At 41.7% G+C, this 25164-nt stretch overlaps 2 protein-coding genes across 3 annotated transcripts in view; one reads left to right on the top strand and one right to left on the bottom strand.

Annotated features, from left to right (window-relative positions):
• Window positions 1-25164, top strand: part of lrrc20 (leucine rich repeat containing 20) — a 178666-nt gene that overhangs the window by 34147 nt on the left and 119355 nt on the right. The window lies entirely within an intron of this gene.
• The window catches only part of LOC143339055 (testican-2), a 42489-nt gene that overhangs the window by 15780 nt on the left and 1545 nt on the right, over window positions 1-25164 (bottom strand). For both annotated transcript variants that reach the window (XM_076760052.1, XM_076760053.1), the window contains exon 2: window positions 4835-4880. In XM_076760052.1, coding sequence (XP_076616167.1) covers window positions 4835-4880 — 46 coding nt within the window. The remainder of the gene's footprint in view (window positions 1-4834; window positions 4881-25164) is intronic.

Raw genomic sequence — 25164 nt, 5'->3', positions numbered from 1 at the left:
AGTGAAGACCTCTCGTATGTTCAGCATGCCTCAGTGGATCACATCAATTCTCTTCTGAGAGCCTCATCACTCAGGTTTTCCTCAGGCTTTCTTCTGGTTTTTCTTCCAGAGTCTGTCATGGTATATTTTATTGGTGGTCGCCATTAGAGTATGAAGTTTAACATTTCATTTCGTTAACGAAAAGGTTCCAGTCATGGACCATAAACCTTTATGAGGGCAGGGAACCAAACTGTATGGGTTTTTCTTTTTAGTGGTGTAATATACCTCAAACTATTCCCACTTTCTTCTGTGCTATTTTATTATTTTTAGACCACTGAGCAGTCCCTATACGTGCTGTCCACTCGCACTGTGCAGTGAGCCGTGCACCGCACAGTCTGAATGTATGAGGAAGAAACAAATAAAACAAGAAAGCACTCACAGAGCACGCACAGGTACCAAGGCTGTACAATCCTGTTTATGTGTTCGATAAATAATGAAAATATGGATCTGAATCTGGACAAAATACACCCATAGTGAGGCAAAGACACACACTGCATGGATAGCTGATGGTGACTGTGACTTTTCCAAGAATGTCTCAGACTCACAACCACTTAAATACAGCTAATGAATTTTCTGCAGCTCCACCTGTGGATTAAATGTCATCAAGTTTTGCATGATTGTTGACACTGCAGGTGCACATGTCAGCTACATCTGGTTTTAATTGCATGATAAATTCAAGAGTTTTTGCGGTTCATGTCAGAAAAACATGAATAGAAAAAGACAAAAAGACTTTTTGTGCTTACTATAATTGATTTTTTGGCCACTTAGGGGCAGCAGAAAATCCTTACCTTACCTTCCTTACTTAAAGTCGATATGGCAAACTTAGCAAATAGATGTTTATTTACACATCTGGCAGATGCGAAGCAACATTAGCAATTAGCATTCATTTGGAGTTCTGGACATCTGAACTGAATGAAAGTCCATGACTCTTTTTAGCTCTGTTTTTGGTCTCCAGCATTTCCTGAGGGATGTAGTAAATGCTCCACTACGTTCATCAGATAGTTGGTAACTTTGCTGTTTGGTGATGAGCAGTTGGTGTAAAGCAGGTGAGAGTGAACCAAAACAGTAAAGCTGCAGGCTGAAAAACCAAAGCAATGAAGTGAAAGGTGATTTAATGCCCTACAAAGATGATGGTTCTTATACTGATACAGTCATCTTAAATTAAGGATCCAGGAAACAACAGAAATGTGCTCCCACGCCTCATAATTCAGGAGTTTTCAGTCAAACTGCAGAGAACCTCACAAGCAGCCACATGTTGGTGTTCTTAAATGTGCGTCAAAAATAACTATTCACCGTAAATAAACATGCTAATTGGTTCATGGCCTAACCTTTCACTGAATCAGACTTTTTAAATCATGCTAACACACAGCATCGCTTTACTGTACGTTCCCATAGAAACACCGTTTTCAGTATAGCCTCAGATGTGCAGCTCTCTCCTTGCTCCCGTGTTCGGTATTTATGAGCACCTTCGAGTCTGCCTCCAAGGAACAGCTTAAAACCAAACACATCCCTCTCACAGTATTCATACGCATTCATACTCCTACATGCTAAAAATGAAATCCAAACACAAGATTTAATTTGCATTAAAGATCAAGTGCGTTCGCCACCTCGCCTGCTCTCCTGGTTGTTGATTACATCTTGCTGCAATGAGAATTTAGAGCAGGGCCGGTACATACGAGGGGCCATTATTGGTTCCAAATCCTCCTGCAATCATGTCAACAAAGGCGATGGGACTTCACTGAGCCTGTGACCAATCTCTGTGAGATTATTATTATTATTACGCTGCGATCAAAAACACAACAGAACACGATCAGCTTGCTCCCTGTTGTCTGTGCTCACATCTGAAATCTGTACTGAGCTAAAGTCCTGTGTTTCGACGGGATCCTCCATCAAAGGGCCTCATCAACCATTTGTTTTACATTCAAATTGTCAGAGCATGTATTTAATAAAGTACTTTAGAGGTTCTGGACAAAAAAAAAATCCCTTTATTGGGCTTTTAAGAAATAGTGGCCCCCGTCTGAAACTGAAAAGATTTGGCTCTGATAAATATTAAAAGCATGAGAGAGATGGGCACATCTGACAGCTTTAAGTAAATTAATTTCAACTGGATTTGCAATTACTGTCATCCTACAAGACTCTTTTATACCCTTAGATTTAATCGGCAGCCGCTGTGTTAAAGCAGCCTGCAGCTTTTATTCAACTCCAATGGAACTCTAAAATTTTGGGTTATAATTAGAGGATATAACACACAAATTCACCTTTAATTCACCTCGACTCCAATAGGTGTTATTTTGTTATTGCTGCCGTTTTTGGTGCTTTTTTTTTGGTTACTTGTTTGTTATTTCACGTGCGGCGTCATTTCACTTATTTTCTGATCTCTATATTTGGCTTTCTTTTCTTTAAATTGTAGTTTTGCTGTGGACCCGAGGAAGACCAGCAGCCACTGTCTGGAAGCTAACGTGGATCCGAACACGGAAGAAAGAATCATGTCTGAATCATTTCCTGAAGTTGTACGAGCGGAAGCATAATCACAGCTGCTTTTTGAAATCCAATTAGTAAAATTTTTCTCCTGGCACAAAAGAAGTCTCACTTATCAGCTAAAATAAAGGATGTCAAGGTCAAATATGGCAGTCTCTCTGTTGAGTCAGAGCAGCAGGCACCTTATTGTTTTGAAATGGCCTTCAAACACAGAGCAGGCTCTGCAGAGCTGAGCTGATGTCTCTATCAGCTCGCTTAAAAAAGCACTGGAGGTGTCTCAAGTCTCCTTTTAGGTCTTTTGTTCTATCCTGAGCTTGCAGGTACACCATGTCGGCGTTCCTGCTGTCTTGTTGAATTTGCAGCGAAGAGGACCCTGATCAATTAGGTCTGCAGAATTAGTCCCAGTGGGAGCTGGGACAGGAATGAAATCAATGGTATTCAAATGAATATCGCCCACACTACAGCAAGCAAGGCGTTTTCTTGAGACTACATTAGTTATTCCCCCTGTTGTAAGAACAGATGACTGGGATAACGTCTGGAGCTGCTTCTTCTCACATCTTTCGTCTTTGATGCAAGTCTTCAATGCCTTTTAAGTGAAGCAGTGTGGGTGTGACGCTACACTCGACCTCCCACACTCACCTCGCAGCAGGAACACTGCTAACCCAGAGCGCCTGCTCAACCAGCTACAACATGTATGAATAGAACATTTCAGAGCCTGACCCATGAAATGATTCATACTTCATTACATCCACCGCAGAGGGTTCAGCATTTGGCTATCGCTTCTTCTGCACTCCAGTTAAACCAGCGCTTCAGTTCATGACAGACCAGCGCTGCACGATCTGTTTTCTAATTTGTTTCACCAAATATTTAAATTTTAAAGTGGTTTTAGTTTTTCAATTTGCTGTTTTTCTTATTTACTCCGATCAATTAATCTACTTTGAAATAATGAGGGGGAAAAAAGATTATATTCCAAAATAATACAACAAAAGCTGAACTAATTTTGTCTCCTCATAATTTACTCTTGCAGCATCAGTTTATTAGGCTACAACAAAAATGTTGTTTGAATTGATTGATTTTTTTGGCCACATGGGGGCAGCAGAAATAGGCCTTAATAAAACATAACACCATTATCATATTAATCACCTTTTAAGAACAAAGCTGATCAGAGTGAATCAAAACAGTAAAGCTGCAGCAAAACGATTCGCTAAAAGGTGCTAAAATGCTCCGTAAAGCTGAGCGAAGCTGCAAAGTCATGCCATAATTATCTGTGGGTTCATCACCAGAAGTGACCTCCTTTCACGCAGAGGGAGTCATGACTCGTTCATATAAAAATATCTCACATTAAACCTTCACGTGTGGCTAAAAACTCTGTGCAGTGACCCCTAGTGGCATTTAGTTGATTTGCACAAGCTTTCTACAGCGACACAGCAGTCAGTTTTCACACCATCAGCAGTTTTCATTGGGAAGTTTACATTTCTATGGAGTAAAATAAAAAAACAGAGTAGCCAGCACACTGAAGGACACACTTGCTGTTGAGTGTTTGTAATGCTTGATTCATGATTTGGATAACCTGACCATTAAAAAGGACAAAATTTGGAAGAATATGAAATACTTGCAGTCGTGCTCCCTCTGTGTGCTTCATAATATCACTGTTTTCATTTCTGTAGAATACAAAAAGACCATTTGACGGAAACAACACAGAACTGCTCACCAGTTTCACATAGTCTACGTTCCTCCTCCACAGCTGATTTTCTAAAAGTGAGATTTTTTTTTTTCAACAAGAAACAGACCCCATGGAGGTAAATGGAGCCTGGTGGGAGTTCTGAGTTGAGCCCTCAGCAACAAAGGCAATTATAGCAGGCTTTTCAAACTAATGGATCCAACTGAAGGCTCAGCCTCTCCTTTCCTGAATCACAACTGCGTTCTCACCCTCCGCGAGCTCTGACACCCCGGACTAGCGCTCACCTCGAGCTGGATGACCTCAGACAAGCGCCGCAATTAAGAGAAGTCAGCACTTCGATAATGTGCGCCGCACTATTTCATTGTCTAGAGCAGATGTAGAAAGGCAGACAGCACTTAGCATTGATTATGCTGGTGGAATCTGAAATAAAGCAGTTTGTTTTCCTTTAAGGTCATTCAAGTGAAGCCACTTAAACACTGAAAGTCTTTGCAAACCGCTTCTGCATATAATGCAACAGCATCCACTCAGGCTGTAAGTGGAAAACACAATAAACTTGAAACGAAACTACGCAGCCATCCTCATATGTCCACAGAAAAATCTTTTCTAATCAGATGAAATCATTTTTTTCAGACTTACTTTCGTCAGACCTCACGTTCTCCTCCATGTTTTTGATGTAGTCATCCTGGAAAGAAAATATATTTGCATTAATGGGTTTAATAATTCAGGTTAAGTAGCACAATTGCAGAAGTACGCTCTTGCACTCGTGCTTAATGAAAATTCAGAGGAGCATGAATAATGAAGGAAGAAAGATGCGAAATGATACTGAAACTTTGCTGCAAGCTACGAATGGCAGTTTAAACGTGTGTGACTTTAGCAATTCAAATATATTCGGCTCTTATGGTGATTAAAAAGATCTGAATAGATAAAAAGTGAGCAAAAATCATAACACACAAAACTTTCAGGATTATTTTCAATCCAAGGTTTAATCAAATCGAGTTCATTTCTGTGACCTTTTCCATCCACCATATATTGTGTATCTTCAGTTGATTGATTTATCTTTATTTTGGTCTTTGCGTGAACATAAATTATAAAAACTCGAAATAGAAATGCAATCAAGTGCTTACACAGGCACAGACTAATGAATCAATGTTATAAGGGGTTATATGTCCCTCTCAGGCATGCCATTTATCATTATCACTGTAAAAAAAACATTACTCCTTTGCTGATGACATTCAATTCTACTTTCTAAAAATATTTTAAATGACTTCAAGCGGTAGATGATGCACATTTCTGTCAGGGTAATAGCACATCTTAGGATAAACTTTGGTTAACTAAAGCATTTTTAACTTTTTTTTTTTAACATTTCTGGTTTAGTGTTACTTTTTGACTTAATGCTGCTCGGTCCTTTATTTTTTCTGTTTGTGCTGCTGTAACACCTAATTTCCCTTCCTGGGGATCAATATAGAGTCCTCTTATCGCTGGAGCAACAAACTAAAACCTGTGCTTTTCCAATTTCCTTTACAAAAAACTGTGCAGCTATTCTAGGGCCAAACCTTGGAGGTGAGATAATACTAAGCTTGTTTACTACCTGTTCATTTATTAACAGACATTGACCTTTAAGCGCACTGCTGTGTGTGATGCACGGCTACATTCCAGACCTCATATGAGCCGATGAGCATCTAGAGATGCTCATGTCCTCCTGGCTGTTCGTCCCTCACAGTTTTGTTCTAGATGCGACTTTGCCTCTGAGGGCCCGTAGACTCAGTGTGAAAGAGATGCTGGTATGGTCGATTTTGTTAACTTTGTACAGAGCCTGGCTAGTTGTTTCCCCCTGCTTCCAGTCTTCGTGCTAAGCTAAGTTAAGCAGCAGCTGCTGAGTCTGTTTTGTCAGCTGCTGCTTCCAAGGTCACGAATGAGCTGTCAGACTAAAAAATAATCTTGTTCATGTCTTATCAAACACTTTGACGCTCTTATTTTGACAAGCGCTATATAAATCCCATAATCATTACATTATTTTTCCTTATTATTGCGGCTGTTGTTGTTGTAGCCTCTAATGTTAAGAAAACAGCACAAGGCTCTGAGAGCTTAAATGTATCTCATGAAAAGGCTTGGACTATCTTAGCTTCTGCGCTGTTGCAGAGGGAATATTTGCAAACTAACTCTGGTTTTTAGATTGTGTCCCTGGCGGCGTTGCGCTGGAGCGATAATAAAAATTCAGCGTCCCCATGCTGCATCCATTCTGACCCATTTCTCTCTGTGTCAGGACAGAGAGGATCAACTATAAAGCGGTAACTATTCGGCACAAGGCCCAGAGAGGACCCCGAGGATCAGGTCTGTTTAGTTTAGCTCGGTCTTATTCTGCTCGGGGGACACGAAGACTGAGCTCTCGAGTCAAGCCGAACAAGTCCAGCCAAAGGCATCTTAAATATTGTGCACAGGGTGAGGAGTTAAAGGGAGAGTTTTTGTGTTTATACTTGTGTTTACTGCAGTGCATTGGTCGCTTTGGCATCTAAAGAGATACTTATACTTACTTTCCAGGAAGCAGTCTTTTGCATTTGGCTGCACATGTAGATTTGACGTGATTTATGCCATTGTCTCTAATGTCCTTTGTTTTTCACCTCTCAGTTGTCATCAAAGGCAAATTTGAAGACAATGACGTTGTATTATATGTGTTTTTTGTCCTTTATCCAAGATTAGCTCTTATTAACCGGCAGCTGACACCTAAAACAGACGTCAAGACAAAAGACGGACAGTACAATTGTGCAGAATTACAAAAGAAACACTAACCTCGACTTCCTGTAGCAGAGGCAAGCAGCAGTGGGGGGAAAAGAAAGAGAGAGGCATTGTTAAAACAGATAAAAAAACACTTTACAGTTTTGATTTTGCTTCCATTCAGCATGCAAACAGTGGGTTGGTTTATTACAGTTATGGCAGCAGTTAAACTGTCAGCCCTTAATGCACGCTGATTGCAAATACATGCCTTAGTCTCGCTCCTCTCGGGGGACAACATAAGACATTCACAGAGGATTATGAGCGCCTATTAACCGAGGATGATCCGCTGCCACTTCCACGGGCTGGCTGGGGTCCCGTTCACTAAGGGCTCATTCTCTGGCTGTGTTTGCAAGCAACTGCCAAACGCCAGCTTCCTGCCAGCTCAGAAGTTGTGGATAAGCCATGACATACCGCATCAGCCGCGGAAAAATACAGGCAAATTGGTGGGAATCTTCAAAGTCAACAAGCAGATGTGATTTAGATGGTTTTTTTTATAGTTGCCGCAGACACGAAGAGCACATTTACTAAGCGTACCATTGACAACACAGGCAGATATAGCTCCTGTAAAGTACAACCTTGAGTTAACAGGGGAGTGACTGCTTTCCTTTCATTCCATTTCACCGTCTTGGCTTCGGTCCAAGGGCATTACACATCAATACCCACCACAGCCTCTCCCTGTGTGTTTCATCATTCAATGCTCCGGTGTGTTTGAGAGAAATATAGCACTGCATGGTTTATTTCAGCAACTCAACCCAGTAAATAAACCTAATTCTTATACACACACACACACACAGCAACACTGTCTGCATAATATATCACTATGAACAATTTACAGGCAGCACAAGGACACACCAAAAAGCCAGCGGAAGGCTTTGCAAAGGCTAAAGCGAGAATTCATCACCGAGCCGCGGCAGGGCTCTAGAATTCACCTCAGAGGCTGTTTCTTAGGGGTAAATATTTTCTCTGTAGCAGTGAAAATGTCCAGGTGCTACATATACGAGAGTGGTGGTTTGTTATCTTTCCAATGGGCTGGATTTCTGTGATGGGTCACATGAGAAAAGAAGAAAAGACTTGAAATGTGTCACATGAAATGTAAACACCGCCGCTGCTGCCAGATAAAATGACTCCTCTTTTTCAGATCTGCATCTTTACACGGCATTTTAAAGGTTCTAGCTGTAACACTGAACTTCCATTGGGACACCTCAGTATATGGAGAGGAAATATATTTGCAGAGCTCTTAAATCAGCCTCAGAGATGCTTTCGCAAGTATTGTAGGGGGAAAAAAAAGTGGAGTATCATAAAATCCCACAAAGCAACCGCCTTCATCATCAAAGATACGTGTGGCGTGTTGCGTGTCAGACGTTGCAATTACTTAATTAATTATTCGCAGTGCTTATGCAATTACCCAGCTCACAGTGCTGCAGGGGCCGATGGGAGCCTTACAGCGTGTCCTAAAGGCTGGAGTGCTTATCTTCTCCCAGCAGCAGTGTGACAGCAAGGACACCAGACTGAGGCTGCATTTAGTCCTTCACCAAGGTTGAGAGCTAATGCTGTCCCACTGAATCCCAGCCAGGCTGCCGCTACAGTTCACAGCAAGCCCAGACATGAGGGACGGGAGGGAGGAGGGGAAAGATCAGGGAGCAAGGGGGTATGATATTCATGGTGGACGTCCCCTGAGTTATGTGATTCATATCACACACACCACCTCTTCTGCCATTTGTCAACAAGGCCGTAATGCAGCCGGTGTAAAACAGAGCTGGGAGGCTAATGGAGCTTGACTATCCAGATGCTGCGACCGCTCCTCCTGGACCGCTCGCTGGTATTAGGCTGACAGCGTTTGGCCGCAAGCCTGACTGCGCTCCTCTGAGTTAACGTCTATCTCACCTCCCCTTCTGCCGGTGACATAAATACCACAGATAACCCTGAACCACCCAACCTCGACTTCACCCGCTGCACCGCACACGCACACGCCCGTCCTGAGCTCTGACACAACAATGTTCATACATAGCCCAGCGCTGCGTGACAACCAAGGGAGCAAGCTGAACTTTTGACTCTTAAACCATTTCGCTGCATGTCTGTTTCCCAGTGAGGAAATTGCTCTGCTGTTGGAGTGTGTGAGCGAGCTTTTAATGATCCAATGCAGTACTCAGTGTTGGTCTGATACTGGCAAAAACACTAGATTGGAAACTACAAAAACATAGTAAAAACTAAAAAAAAATAAAATGACACATTAGAGACAATCCTGGATTACACTCAATGAGTCGTCTACAGTATCTGTGTAGGACATCTACAGCATGGCAAAGGTTAGGGAAAGATTGTGAGGAGGGTTAATAAATATACAAAAGGTCTGTGATGGGATACAAACTCAGTCACGTTTTACACATTAATCCACCAACACCTCATTTTTGCCCCGCTTTATAAAAGGCACATCACATCCTGCATTGACCCTGAAGTCGGGATGTGAGGATCATGTAATACAAACACAGTCCTGGAGATATGGAGCCGGGTCTGAGCCATGTATCACATAGGCAAAATGTCTCTGGTTAAAATCCATCTGGGAACCTTTGTTGCCTCTTTATCTCCACTCATTTCTTATCTGCCTCTTCTGAATGCTAGAAATGGAGCACAAATGCTCCCCAAGAAAATCTAACTTACAGTCCAATATGAACTAACATAATAAATCAACCAGCATCAGGTCACATGGTAACTACAGCAGCCACTCGAGTGAGAGCTCCTGGACGCTGACATCATGTCGGCTGCATGGACATTTTGTGCATTAAAATGGGAAAAACAAACAAAAAGCGGCCTTCAGATATGTGCACAGTTAGCATTTGATGGTGCAGCTGGAGACGGGCAGGAGAGCGGGGAAGGCGTGCAGCAAAGGGCTGCAGGATGGAATTGAACTGCTGTAAGGACACAGCCTTGGTACACGGGTTCGTTCCACCAGGTGAGCTATGAGGACGCTCGCAGAAGGAGCATTTTCATGGACAGAATCGGTGCTGGAAGCTCCAACAAAAACCACAAACCTGATTAAACTTGTAGAGGCATCATGAAAACTGTACAAGTAACAAGTACAGAGAAGAAGTTTTGCAGGAACAAAGTAGTGAAGTGTGAGTCAGCACAGTTGCCAGAATAAATGTTGGCACTGTATGTTTCTGCAAAGCACAGATATGTTGTTAAATGTGTATGTTTCATACATATCATATCAGTGTTCTACAGGAGATATCAGTGTGACGTGGTTCAGACTACCATCATAAAACCCACCCTAACCTCGAACACAGCATCGCCACCACATCAAATTGAAAAATGAAATGTAATGCTTGAACACAAAGAAACGTAAACTTTCAACATATCCGTCCGCCAACATTCATTCTGGTGATTAGATTGCTGCGAGAAACTCCCTCCAGAAGGCAACAAAGCAAAGTTAATAGGTTGAGAAAATCTTGGGATTTATTTTGATGGATGACCAACTGTTGGGCACACAGGCGTGGTTAATTAATAATAATTAGCAGAGTGCCCACACAGGCATATTGCGCCTGATTCGACTTAACTAACAAGGTTCACCTTCAGTTTTAATGGTTAGATTTCCCTCTGAGGACGATGAGGTGTGTTTACGAGATGCAGGAGTCGTTACCAACCGGTGACAGTTATGTTCAGTCTTTTCAGCAGTTAATTTACCATTAAGCTGTTGGAGCATTTATACAATAGCATTTTATTAGATATTCTTATCACAAATTCCTCACTCAGTAGGCAGCCGCCTCCTCCTCCGTGGGCAGATGGCATAAAGAAGAGGTTATTTCCAATAATTAATGCAACAGACAAATAAAAACAAAAGACCTATCTTAAATACTTCACAAAAACAAAAAGTTGAGAATAATTTTGGAGGTTATAGAGATGTTGCAGGCATCCTGGTGATGTTATCAATTATTTATGACAGTTTGGCAGAGCTCCAACAGGCAAAGCTATGTGCATATTTGAATATTTACGGGTTAACAAGTCAAGTCTCCTCAGCTTTGGGCTTTAGTTCTCCAGTCAGGTCTTCAGGCGTTCCAGTCCCAAGTGAGTCTCACGTCTGCAGCTCTGCATCTGAAAACATCTCACTACAAACGGACGTTTCTTTTCAGAGCTGGTGGTCTCACATCTGTCCTTGGGAAAAGGCTTTGGTGAAAAGTTTCACAGCTGATGTGTGGAGCCCGAACATCTGCCTGATGTCTTAACGAGCTCTGAGTCATCTGTGTCACGGTATGAACCTTCACGTACGGGATTTAAGTATCTTAAAATACATGCATCACAATTTGGTTGATTACAGCTCACAAACAGTTTAGTCGAAGAAGGAAAAAACAAAAATTGGATTAGTATCAGTATCAGCAGATACTCAGTGTTGTGTAAATGGCATCTGGATAATGGTGCCGAGCCATCTGTAATGTTTACATGTTTATCCACTGCTTACATGTTAGAGGTCAAGTGTAATTCACAGACGACGCCCTGCATCCTTCACACCTCTGACGTGGAATACAAACTAAGTGGCAATCTAAAAATGAAAGGACTATCCATCTCCAAGATGATCTTAAAGAAAGAAAGCTATTAGAAATGTCGAAGAGAAGCTTCTGGGCTCCCGGTGCTGGAGCTGAGAGCGCGACCTCACTTCAGCTTGCCGGAGAAATGCTCGCACAGTAAAAGAAATGTCAAGGCGGAAATCTGCATCTCCTCGCCCTGCTGCAATGATCCATCACGTGCATGCAGCCCGCTCGCTCCGTCAGTGCAGCTCATCTGTCCCTGTAATGTGACAGGATCGGTACAGTCTGGGTCCTGAAGGATACTGAGCCTCACAAACCCGATCCCAAACTCCAACACACGCACAGAATGTGTGGGAAATGGAGGAAACATCTGAAATCAAACCAAGGCGGATGTCAAAGAATTCAACACCTGCATACGCACACACAGCATGTGCACACACTATTATATATCCGATAATGAGCATCTACAGCTGATAAGATCATAAATTTCTCTTGCAGAACATCATATTTCCTAATCTAATTCAGAGAGATCTTTTTTTTTCTTGACTGATTCCTTATCTACAGCTAATGTCTCCAAACACCCTCTTGAATATGAATAGATTATCGTGCCTTAAAGGAGTAGTTTGACATTTTGGGGAGTGTAATTATTCTCTTTCTGGTGAAGCGCTGGATGAGATGATTGACACCACTCTAATGTCTTTGCAGTCATGTGCAGTAAATACGAAGCTGCAGGCAGCAGCGGGTTAGCTTAGCTTAGCACAAAGCTAAGCTAACCAGCTAAAGTATTTATGCAGTTATAAATTACAGGGACTATTGTGCCAGTTCAGCCATTCTGGCTCATTTTCAGGTGTAACAAGAGCTACAAAAGACACATAATGTACATTTAAACATGAACAGTAAACATGTGAGCAGATTTCAGTGAAGTTTAACTTAATACTTAATGGATGAATAACAAAATAAAACATTTGGATGAGCCCAGTGAAACAAATATTACAAGCCATTTTCCAAACATTGGCTCCCAAATTTTGACACTTTTTAACATAAACTGATTGAACTCTTGAACCATATTTAGACAGCGGATTAACTCTGTGTGATCTTGCAAAATTTGATGGCGTTTGGCTTTTAGATGGCACAACATGAGCAAAAGTGATCATATACAAAGACCTAATATTCTTACACAAGATGTCGTCTCTCAGAAGAAAAGCTGCATCCAAATGCAGATGTCTATTCAGATTCCTCTATAGTCCCAGCAGCAAAGTGTTGGTTCTGTCTTCATGTTGCTGAACTCTGGCTCACACAGACACACACATTTCAGGAGTTTTTAGCTCAGAAGCTCTGCTTTTCAAATGAAAGCCGTCCCTCTCAGGGCAATAAAAAAAAACTGCGAGCTTCAAATTCCTTATTGATATTCTGAAGATGATATTTGCAGTGAAGACATCACTTAAGCAGCAGGATATGAGCTAGAGGTTAAATGATGATCTGGACATTTTGCATTTCTTCCAGTTGTCATTTATCTCGCTTCATGAAGTCATGTGCTCTGGCAGTGACTGGATAAACACAGGCTGATGGATGGTTGGTGAGCCGGGTCATGTCTGTAATGAACGGAGACCCGCGAGAGGCTTCCCACAGCTGATTGCGCTGCTCTGGGCCAGGGCGGTGTCATCCTATCGGATCACTGAGGTGTGGCTGCCTCTCTGACTGGCAGGACGTTGCCAGCTCGTCACCTCCCCGCCCCCACCCACCCGTCATTTGCACAGTAATGTGCTGTGCTTGATTAATGTAGCCGAATTAGCTACCTCTCCCTGCCTACTTTAAATCCCTGCAAAGGGCACGCAGGCGGAGGCTGTCGTGAATCTACATTCCACCCTCTGTGTCTCTGTAGTTACCAGGGAGCAGCGGGAGTGCATCTCGCCTTTACCGTGTCATTATGGCGCCCCGATTCAGCATGCTGGGGCCTGAGTGGTGGAGGTAATGTCTCACTCTGTTTGTACCCCGCCGTCTTTGAAAACGACAGAGAAATGGGAGAGACACTAATGGCGCAGACCCACCACAGATTGAACCACTTAGAAATGCATTAGAGTGTTCCAAAATGATGCTGTGTGTCTTTCGGCCTGAACCCACTGGCTTTTGAGTGGCGAAACATTGTATTTTCACTTGAACATCAGGCAGGAAACACACAGAAACAGCTAAGGACATATTTTCACATCTCCTCTGATTCCACATACCAACTCATGCAGTTCCAATGGCTGTATAAAGAAATAATTCCTCAGTTTGCTCCTATCAAACCGTGACAGGTCTAAGATTTCTCCACCGTATTCGCTCTGACAGACGCTGACGTGATCAATGATTGTATTACACAGTGTTTGGGGTGATTACATGCCGTGTATATGAAAGAAGCAAGAGATTTTTTCATCACACCCTATAGATAAAATACAAAACCCACGGGAAAAAATGGGGGTGTCTCGATTGCAACAAAACACCAGAGCATTATGGGATTAAGTCGCAGCCCAGCAACACGGAGCTGGATCAAATTGATCATCTGAGCCGGAGTGCTCGGGGGGCCTGCAGGCGAAGGACACATGTTGTTTCACAAGGTAAGACGCCTGCCTGCAATGCAGTACAGTACGGAGCACAATCTGCAGCCATCTCTGCACACTGAAGGGCACGTCTTTCTTGCCACGAAGTAGCCAGCTGTCAAGCGTGCATCCATCTGAGACATTTGCACTGTGCTGAAATGCAGAAACAATCAGGCTGACTGGGGAGTTTGGCTCTTTCCTGGGAATGCAGATGATTTCGCTAACTGGCAATGACACTTTCTATCAAGTCACAGGCTGGTGTATGTGTAGTTAACATAAAAGAGGCTCTTTTCAACCTGAAACGAGGATCTTAAAACATTAAGACCTTCTGACAAGCGTTTTTTTCTTCTGAGCTGCAGCCTGTGGCTAATAAGACCACATTTCAGGAAGTTGCATCACAGAAATGAACCTTTTCCGTTCTCAGGAGCCTTTTAGCAGCGGTCTCCAAAATCACTGATGAAGTGACACATCAAACAGTGGCCAGGCTCACTTTGCTCTAGCAGACTCCACAGTTGAATCAAGGCATTGCATGCTCTGAGAGATGCAGTAATTGGAGAGGAGGAGGATGGCGAGGATGCAGAAAAATGGATCCTGTTGGACCCCGCTGCTGAGCCAAGCAGAACCCTGGAGTCTCTGCAGCATGTTATCGCTCCCACCCCCCCGTATGCAAAACAAAGAAGCAGAGAGAGAAGAGGCGAGCCTTCAGGTTGAGCTCCACACAGATGCCCCAGGGAGCGCGCAGCTTATGCAGGGCCGTCTTTACTGTGCTGAGCCATGCTGCTTCTGCATACAATAGCAGCACAGAAAAAAAACCATAATGAGACAAGCTGAACCGTGTGGCTCCACAGAAACAAAAATATCTGATGGCAGTGTGCTATTTTCACTTTGTAGTAGCTAGACTCATCAGTATTGATCTGCGAACACAAAAAGTTATCAGCATACATAAATAGATGAATGAGCTTAAATCTTGTTTGGTGTTGGCATACTTATCCACTGCAGGAAACTTAAATCAATATTGAATGTGGTGGAGGCTTAGAAAATAAATTCCACTCCAATAGACTCTAACAAACTGACTTTAGTGCCCTGGAGAAAAAAAAACAAAAAAAAAAACAAGCTTTGCAGGTTTTGCTACTTAAAATACAAGCTATCTTCTTGAATTGGTGATGACAGAGTTGTGACTGATTTGGAATTTTTCACGGCTTAAACAGACGTTTTGAAAACAGATTCAAGTCTTCTTATGAAAAAAAGTACAACTAATATAATGTTTTGTATCCTGACTTGCTCCTTTGCTCATCACCATCACTTTTATTGGTCGTTGTAGTAGTAGTATCCCAAAAAACGTCATTTTTTATATCATGTTTTCAGTGTTTTGGTTCTAAACCAGTTTTGTCTGACTGTCTATTCATATTTGCTACCGTATCAGACATGCCTGTGTTGCATATAGCCGACGGAGGCGAGAGAGAAATGCTGCCCTCGCCTCGAAAATGAGTGTGAACGGTTTGTTTCAGTCATGACGAATAAATATGCCAATGTGATGGCCGTGAATCGACTTACGACAACCTCAACAGCTCATCCATGCCTCTATGCATCTTTCTGTTGCTATTTTGTGTGGATGTATCTCGACGCCTAGCTAGCTATAATCCCGCCTACAAAGCTCTGATTAGGTGTGGATGGTGATTCAGAGGTCTGGAACAAGGCTAACACGCATTGTTCTGCTGTCACAAAGTCCTCATGAGCGCAACAAATGTGGATTAATCCGCCATTGAAAAAAAGTCCCCAAGAAATGCTGTGTTCACTCCTGTTTGAGTAAGATTTGGTTAAAAACTACAGTGCCCGGCTGTTTTAGGAAATTTCTGAGCCTTTTCAAAATATGAAACAATATGTATATATGTGCAACTTTTGTTTTTAAAGATTTATGTCTTCAGTAGAAACCGACGGGTTTGAGGCTGAGTGCCAGAAACAGGGCAGGAAAGTTGGGACATATTGAGAGGCAAAGCAACACATTGTTAGTTTTGGTCTTTCCTTAGCATGTGTGGACAATAAAAAATGCAAAATGAGCAAAGTCTTTCACTTCAACTGGACTGATCTGATCTGCAGTAGCTAAAAACCTGTGTGAAGATTTCAGTTGTACTGAGTAGCTGTGTGACCATTTGAGCGTGCTGTAGTGTTCTGTCAGCATGTGTGCTCAGCAAACCTCCAAAAATTGTGATTACAATGTCATTTTACCATCATCTAGTATCTGTGCCTGTGATTATCATTGTATTTGCTCTTTCCAAAATTTAACAGCTACGCCCGCTGTTTAAATTAATTAGACTCCAACGACAAGTCCATTGAAGCTCTTTTACAACTGTCAGACACACGAGTTTAGAAACCAGCGGCATGGTTAAGAGAAGATAATGATGATAACCATCCCAGTTGAAATGCCGCAGGGATCTGCATGAGACAGCTCGCAGGGGGTAGCTAAGTTAAATATGCTAGCTGGCTGATTGCATTTAATTCCCCCTGTCTGCCATGGCAATGAGAACAAATTGGGTTGTTGTGGCTGCTGATAATGCTAATATCCCGCTGTGGCAGCGGGATATTACAGTAAAACAGGGAGCCACATTGAGATGTCACGTTATGGCTTTAGGAAGGACTACATCACACATAAATGAGATTCTGTCGAGTTCTTTCAACTGAGAAAAAAGCTATTAGCGCTTTAGCTCTGCGCCCTATCCCTTCTATACGATTTGCTTGATTAAGGTCATTTCAATATGACTTTGTAGAGTGTATCCATTACCGTGCCAAGTCGACAAATTAACAGTCTCTGTCTCTCTCCCACGCACACAAACACATATATCCACCACAAGCCACACGTGCTAAATACAGCTTGTACACAGACAGGATCACAGTCCCTTCCAAACATGTCCTTGACACCTCCCTCTTGCTGTGACAGTTAATACAGAGAGGAGGCTCAGCTCTCCCTGCTCCTCCATATGCAGCTCTGGGACAGTCGAGCTAAAGGGGTACAGGCACTCATCGCGTCCGACACTCAAATCAAACATACAGAAGACAGTAAAAGAGGCTGATTCTCCGCAGGCAAGAGCATGTCCTCACAGCTTTTGTGCCTGCTTGGCCTAATTGTACAGTACATGCCCTGCTGTTTCAACAGTGAGTGATTTGTGGCCTAAAGCTAAGAATCTATCAATGCCAGGTTGAACCTGACCACCTTTCATTATTACACCTTTCGTCCCTGAACATAAGAGACATGGCTGTGTTTGCTCGGACCATGTGTTTGGTGCTGCTCAGTCGTAGACAGCTCATAACAATGATGGTGGCCCCTATCAAAAACACCTGAGGCAGACCTGAATATATTCAGGACAACGTTTTTCTGCAGCCTAAATATATTTCAAACTGTCTAATATATGCACAGAGATGTTTGCAGGGTTTTTTTTTTTTTCCGGTTTAATAATTTCCACTCAAATAACAGGTCCCATGTCTGTACCCTGACTGGAGAGCGATTTCAGCAGGTGAAGCCTGTTCTTAAGTGTTTGCCCAGCGAAGGGTAAACTGAGGTTTATGCCTCGTGTCTGTGAGTAATAATAATGAAGGTCATTGCAGATAAACAGATAGTGGTGCCATTGTTGTCAAGTGTCAGATGAATTTCCAGGTGACAATAAATACAGGTGGATTTCTTATCAGCCATTCCTTATGTCAGAAGTGATATATATCATATTTTATCTTACCAGCCAATAAAAGGCATTTCTAAGGGAGGGGCTTCAACCTGTTTCATTGCATCTAAATCTTAACATGAATGCCAAGAAGGGTTATCTCTTGATACCAAAGTGATATGAATCACATTAAATATACTTCAAAAAATCTAAACAATCTGGCTTATTGGGAATGCCTGGAGGGATCAGTTATCCCTAAAGCAAATTATCTGATGATAAGAGCCTATTACCCCTCACATCAAACACTCTATTATACAAATATAAACAGCATGCGTTTTATCAATATGAACATTAAGCTTTGTTATTGTCTTTTTGGGCCAGAATTTTATTTTAATTAATTTTTTCATTTGATTTTTTCTGTATTTTATAACCCTCCTTTTGCTTTTTAGCAGCATGGGGACGGTCATGTTGGTTACTCAGTTGGTCCATCACTTTGGACTAGAGAATTAATATCTCCACAGGGATTGCTTGAATTACCATGAAATTTTGTGCAGACATTCATTGAGCCCAGAGGATGAAGTCCACCAAATTTGATGATCCCTGATCTGAAGCACCACCATGAGGCTGAAATTTTATGTTTTGGGTTTTTAGTGCAATATCTCTAACTACAATATTGGAGTGATTTCCATTAATATTCATGTCCTCCACAGGATGAACTGCAATAACTCTGAAGAAATTTTCATCAGATGCCTCCATCAGGTCAGCATGTTAGCATGCTGATGTTAGCTACTTAAATGCAGCACAGTACTGCTAGCATGGCTACTGACTCTTGTTTTTAAATTCTTTTACTTTTATGTCATGAATTGTTAATGCCAACTTCTTTTTGTTTCTTGTCCTTATGGACCCTGGAAGCTAACAACCACATTGATGGAGGCAAATGAGGTTCTTCAAATTAATAAAAACCCACTTCAGTTTTATCAGTTCCTATTTTCGACTCTGGTTGTTTGTCTTAAAGCTCGATCGTTGACCGGGTGTTGGGTGTGCCGCCATGCCAGCCTTGAATGAAGACAGACACACAAGCAGAGTGGCAGCATTTATCGCTCCGCCTGCAGCAAGGCATAGAGGAGCTTCACCAGTACAGAGACAACTCTCAGGCAGATGCCACTATAAATAATGCATGAACAATAGAGCCAGAAGAAGAACCTTGGAACAGCTAATTATTCAGCCCGACATTTCAGCAACGCACAGAGAAGCTAACGGCTAAAAAAGATGGAATTCAGGCTGTCATTGCTGGTGGTGTGTGTGTTAATACACTGATGTAGTAGGTGCAGCCAGACTCCATTATGAAACACATTAATTTACATAGACTGTCCTATCACAAGAAGTGGCTTCCTCGTACTCCGCCATAGAAAAAGGGAAGGGATTTTGTATATTTGGACAAGCTGTGGAACACGGCTTTGCTTATGAAAAACCCTTCCTGCTGTTCAAGGCGGCCGTTGAGCTTCTCCCAGTGTTTTCGTCTTAGCAAAGCATAAATTGCTTTCGAAGGAGTAGAGCTTTTCCACAGGAGCAACAACACAAAACAGCCTCTCCACTCAATTAGGAGTCACCCACGCGTGTGTTGGGAAGCCAACAGGATCTCCTTTCTTCTCCGTTTCCACTGTGAATCGTATCTGAGCAGACCAAACACTCGCAGCGAATCCCCCCGACATTCACCTCCAGTAAAAGACATGCATGGTAATGACAGCAGGATAAGAAAGCGCCTCTTTCCACCATTTCTGCCATTTTGATCTCATTAGTGTGCAACAAGAAGATTTCAGTGGATAGTTGATTTGTTAGTGTGATCTTCAGCTTCACACAGCAGAAGAAATACAGATAAGTATTAGCTCATTTAACTGTTATTGTTTCTCCCATTCTAATTTTCAACCCCCGCACTGACATTCACTTTTAATTGGAAATCGGCCTCATTATCATATTTTCTACAATTGCATACTGTCCTCTTACTCTAATTTTTCTAATTTTTCATATCCGTAATTACCATGGCTGTTAGTGCTGGAGCATAAATCCTGTGGGAGGCTAATAAATGGCTGAGGTTGATGACAGGAGCAGAAAAACCCACAGCTGGCAGCGTGTCTTTGAGCTAAGTAAAGGAGCTCAGTGTCACTTAGGATGCAACAGCATCATGTTCAGCAGAAAAACAAAGTGAACCCTGGTCTAGCATTTATCTAAGAGCTCTCACAGAGGAGCTGTGTTGATGTAGGATCAGTGACCGGGCCATCGCCATCATCTCATTCACGGCAGCGCGGAATAAATGACTCTGCTCTGTTGTTGGATGAAGCATCAGGTTGCTTATTAGTTTTAGAGCTCAACCAGTTAATCCAATATGCTCGCTGTCTTATATGTGCTTCCATATAAAGATCTTGTATGTCACTGCAGCTGAAGTGTGTGTCAATCAACAGTAAATAAATAATTTTAAAAATGTAAATGTTAACCAATTGACGCAAGTAAAACAAAAATGGCAAAAAAAAGTCTTTGATTGCAAATGATTAAACGTGACAATTTGCTGCTTTTTTCTCTCACATTGTTGTAAATTGAAAATCTTTGTATTTTGGACTGCCATCATTTTAGGCTCTAGGAACTTTCAATAGGCTTTTCCCCCTATTTTTTGACATTATATAATTGAAACAAGACTAAGGGGCTGAAAGCTAAATGCTAACGTCAGCATGCTAACATGCCTACAATGGCAAATGTCTCAGCATCTATAGGATGGATTGCTGTGAAACTTGGTACAAACATTCATGTCCTCGGATGAATTGAACAACTTCTTTAACTCTTCATTTTGTGACATCATTAGGTTTGTTAAATACTTTGGTTTGCCACAAAATACTTCCAAAAATAATGACATTCCTATCAGCCTCAGCTGTACTTTCAGCTTACTGCAACTAGCAAATGTTAGCATGCTAACACGCTAAACTAAGAAAGCAAACATGATAAATACTTAACCTGCTAAACGACTGTCATTGTGAGTGACACAAGCTGACATGAGCATTATTCTCAAAGTATTGTAAGCAAAGCCTCACAGAGACACTGGCATGGCTGCAGATCTTATCATTCAAACAATCCCTGGGTCAATACATAAAGGGAATAATCATTAGTTGCAGCCCAGAAGCTTATACATGTACAGTGTATAAAACATTCAAGTTGTTTTCTCTTTCTTCTTTCATACACTGTATTCCTTCATTAATATTGAGGATGTATATTTAGGCACACTGAGGAACCGCTCTTTGTAATCTAATTATTGCATTTATCACTGTCCTAAAATAAATTAATTTGCGAGCACCAATAAGGCTAATGATTGCTCATATTTTTGCCTCATTCTGTGCTAATCTTAACAACCAAAGGACCTGAGGAGCCATTTACCTGAGAAAGATGTAGCAATTTTCCCTCATTAAAAATGTAGCTGGCAGAAGAGCAGGTGCAAACCTTAAAACAGCCCTCTGTGGTTGGCTGAAAGGCTGCACAGCGACTTAATGAGTTCCCTCTTTGCACTGCTCAGAGAGATGGGAGAATCTGGCCGTGACTGAACAGCACAGTATTGTTCACATGAGCGGTGGCCTGAGCTCCCACTGAGCGGATCCACCCAAACGCACTAGAATGCAAAGTGGAACTTGTGTTGGGATGAAAAAGCACATGAAGTAGTCAAAGAGGTTTTTAACTGATGAGCTGATTCGGGAGGATGCAATCAGCTAATTATAGCCAAGCTTCCTTTGTGGACGTTTGTAACCTGTCGGCCCGCTTTGTGCGCGTGAATTCTGCGCAAACGTGAATGCGGGCGAATCCACATTGGCAGATTCGATGCCTTGACATGTGCAGCGTGTCATGGGTACAGCTTCAACATTGATGCCAGTCATAATGAAGCTTGTATAACACGCTGTAACCTGCTGTGGATTATCCCCGACAACTCCTGCCTCTGCAGCTGTTGGTCTTATTGTTCTTCCTTTCAACATTTCCTCATTACGTCTCCATGCTGGATAATCATGTGTACACTGGACCGATTTAAGCACCCGTCAGATCAATCAAACCGTCGTCACTGTTTTATAAAACCCACACTGTTTCTTTTTTAACCAGTTTTTTTTTTTTTTTAGACTCAGTATGAATATTCATGTTTGCTGTTTTCACACCACCTGCTCGCCAAGACAGCTAGTAAACAAATAGGACCCTTTTATATTTCATATTTCTGCCCAGTTCAGCAGAGAACAGTCCTGTGAGCAGAGCCACAGCTGGTCTGTCTCGCTGTGATTGACAATGAACCAAATATATTCTAACCGCTCATGATCGTGCCATGTGCCTCTTCTTTCAAACCAATGCAAAATGCTAAAGTAAAATAGCTAAATAACTGAAATAAAAGACGTCCAGTGCTACAAAACAAGTCATATTCTGCATCTTAAAGGTTCAGTATTGTTGGAAATATGTTCATTTGCTTACCGGTTGAGAGTTAGATGACAAAATCGTTAGCACTCTGAGGTCTGTATAGCTAGCACTATAGCCAAGGCGCGGTTAGCTTAGTGACGCAAAAGCCACTAGCCATCGAAACACTGTAGTTATGGCATCTAACTGTCCATAAAATCTCAACTTTATACATTTCTGTTTCTGTATTGATTAAACAAATCAGCTTTAAAGATGCTGACAAGTATATTTTTGAACTTTAGACAGAGCCAGGATAGCTGCTTGCCATCTTTGCGCTAAGCTAATCTTCTGCTAGCTTGAGCTCCAAATTTAATTTACAGACCAAAGAGTGGTAAGCCTTGCATTTTAGTAAAAAAAAAAAAAAAAAAAGTGAATTTGTGAGTTGTCTAAAATACATAATCCCGGAAAATTAAACTGAAATAAAGCAATAAAAAAGGAAGCACTTTTCTCAAAACAAATTAGCTAACACCTTAGAGCTTGAGTATTTCATTAAGCTAAGTTAGTAGTAACCTTACTGCTGACTGGAGGTACATTTCAGGAAGCCACGTGGTCCAATTTGAAAGCATCATTACACATCTACCCATCCATGAACAAGGTCTAATGAATAAGCATCACAGCGTATATTTCCTGTTAATTCAGCAATCTGAAAATATAACTGTCCATGCTTTTTATGAAATGTGATTTGATCATTTGTTTGTGCTGCTGTACTTCCGTCACATTTGTTCCTCACTCCATAAAGCTTCCACATGTTGCTGTAATAACCTCGCTTTAATTATATATTTACTGTATAATCGTTTGTCTGAATACCAATGAATACTCTTTGAGGTCTTGACTACATATCACGACACACACTTGACTACACACACACACACACACACACACTGTAGATATAAAAAGTATCCACCCCCAACTGTTACTTTTTCATCTTTTAAAGTTTTACAAATTTTAATCACAGCAGATTAATTAAACTTTAATGAAACTGATCAACAGATTTGTTTTGACTTTGACATTTAAGAGACTTTCTCTAATGATAAATTGCAGAAAAGCCTAATTAATCCACTGGGATTAGCTGATTAATCAGTTTGTCAGTCAAGGAATCTAATTTTAACATTTACATTTAGTCATTTGGCACACACTTTTATCCAAAGCAACGTACAAATGAGGTACGATCATCGGTAGATGAAGGAGAAGCTTCTAAAAAATGCTGCTTTTCTCAGTTTTATTTCATTGTAAATTCAATATCTTTTGATTTGGACTGGTAGTCAGAAAAAAACAAGCTATTTGAAGATGTCACCTTGAACTCTTGGAAATGTAATTGTCTTTCTTCACAATTTGCTCATATTTTAAACAGTTAATTTAGTAGATGATTAGTTGAAACACAGAGACACTGTATATACACTGCATGCAGTATCCTTGTAGAGTATATGTTATAATACTGCTATATTCTTTGTGAGCCCAGTTTAGCTATGGGCCTGTCCAATAGCTGCTACCTTTCACGCCACCATTAACAGCATTTATGTCACCACACTTTTCTGGGGGATGTGAAGATTCCTGCCAACGTTTCGCATGTGTCAAATTCAGAATCCAGAAAAAACTCAAGTAAAATGCATAGAAGATGCATGTAACATCCAGCTCCTAGAAATGTTCTTAGGGGGGTTTACATGCCCTAAATATTCCACCAAAAGCTCAGCAGAAAGGCCCCATCCCTCCCCGTTCACCCCTTCTGTCAGTCAAGCACCGATCCAATCAGACAGGTGAGGAAAAACCATGCAGCGAAGATAATATTCAATTTTGCATAACAACACAAATTTGCAATTCAATTAGAAATTCTCCAGCAAGCCTTCTGGGCCCTCAGGGGTCCAGGGCAGTGGGACACATTCCTGCATTCCACCAAGCACGGCCCAAACTAAGACAGCTACTGTCTGGCCAACATTGATAAGACTATCTGTCTGAGGTGATTTTTCTCAGCAATGAGATCAAACGACGGTCCGGATGTCATGGTAGAGGTTTGGATCTGAGCTGTTGGTAATGAACTCCTCCTCAGAGATCCCTCACATCCCGATTTGTGCTCTGGTACCAATGAGCTACACCTGACGCCATAACCTCCTAAGCCCTCGCCATGCTCGCTGTCTCCCCACCGCCCACATATCCCCCGCTGGCTATAACAAAATAGAGTTCAAAAGCACCGCAAATAGAAGCGTCCTAAATGACCATAAAGTTGAATCAAGACTTCTCTAAAACAATTTCTACAACATTATAACCTCTATGAGAGTAGAGTTTATTGCAGAGCTGTTTTGTTAAACTGCATTAGTTTTAGCTGGGTAATAAACCAGAGTGCATATTAGTGCATATTTCCTGTCTTGTGTTGGCTCATCTCATGAGTGTGACCAACACATGTTAACGTCATATAAAATTCAGTGTTTTCACTATCAGTGACAGTCATTCAGTTAGCCGGATGCCCACTCCCTGGTCTCATGTGACTTAATAGGAAAATGGTTCCGACGAGCTTTGCACAGTGAGATACACAGACGTTAAAATTTGAGACAAAGAGAACACTGGCATCAGATCGGTGCTCGGCAGACACCCTGAGTTGAGGTATTGGAATAGGGTGGGAAAAAAGTTGGATTCAACTCAGCTTCAACTTTATTGTCCCAGAGGGGACGTTTGTCTTGCAGCCAGCTGAAACAATGATCCCCCAAAATATGTAAATCATGTGCTAAAATGCACCACACAAACTCACAAAATATAGTAGTGACAGCACAATATAACTCCTGGTGCACGTCCAGCTATCATCATCCCACCAGGTCCTCAAAGGTTAAAACAAGACCCCCGGCGGCATTAAATGGAAGACTGACTGTCAGCAGACTCATCCTCGGGATTTAACACTTTGATGGCATCAGAGAGAAAAGAATTTCTCGCCCTGTTAGATCTGGATTGGTGCATTCCTATCTGCTAAACTGTTGACACTGAGGTAGCTCATCCTG

The sequence above is a fragment of the Chaetodon auriga genome, chromosome 20 (assembly GCF_051107435.1).
Source record: "Chaetodon auriga isolate fChaAug3 chromosome 20, fChaAug3.hap1, whole genome shotgun sequence".
NCBI lineage: Eukaryota > Metazoa > Chordata > Actinopteri > Chaetodontiformes > Chaetodontidae > Chaetodon > Chaetodon auriga.
This window is presented reverse-complemented; position numbering and strand designations above follow the sequence as displayed.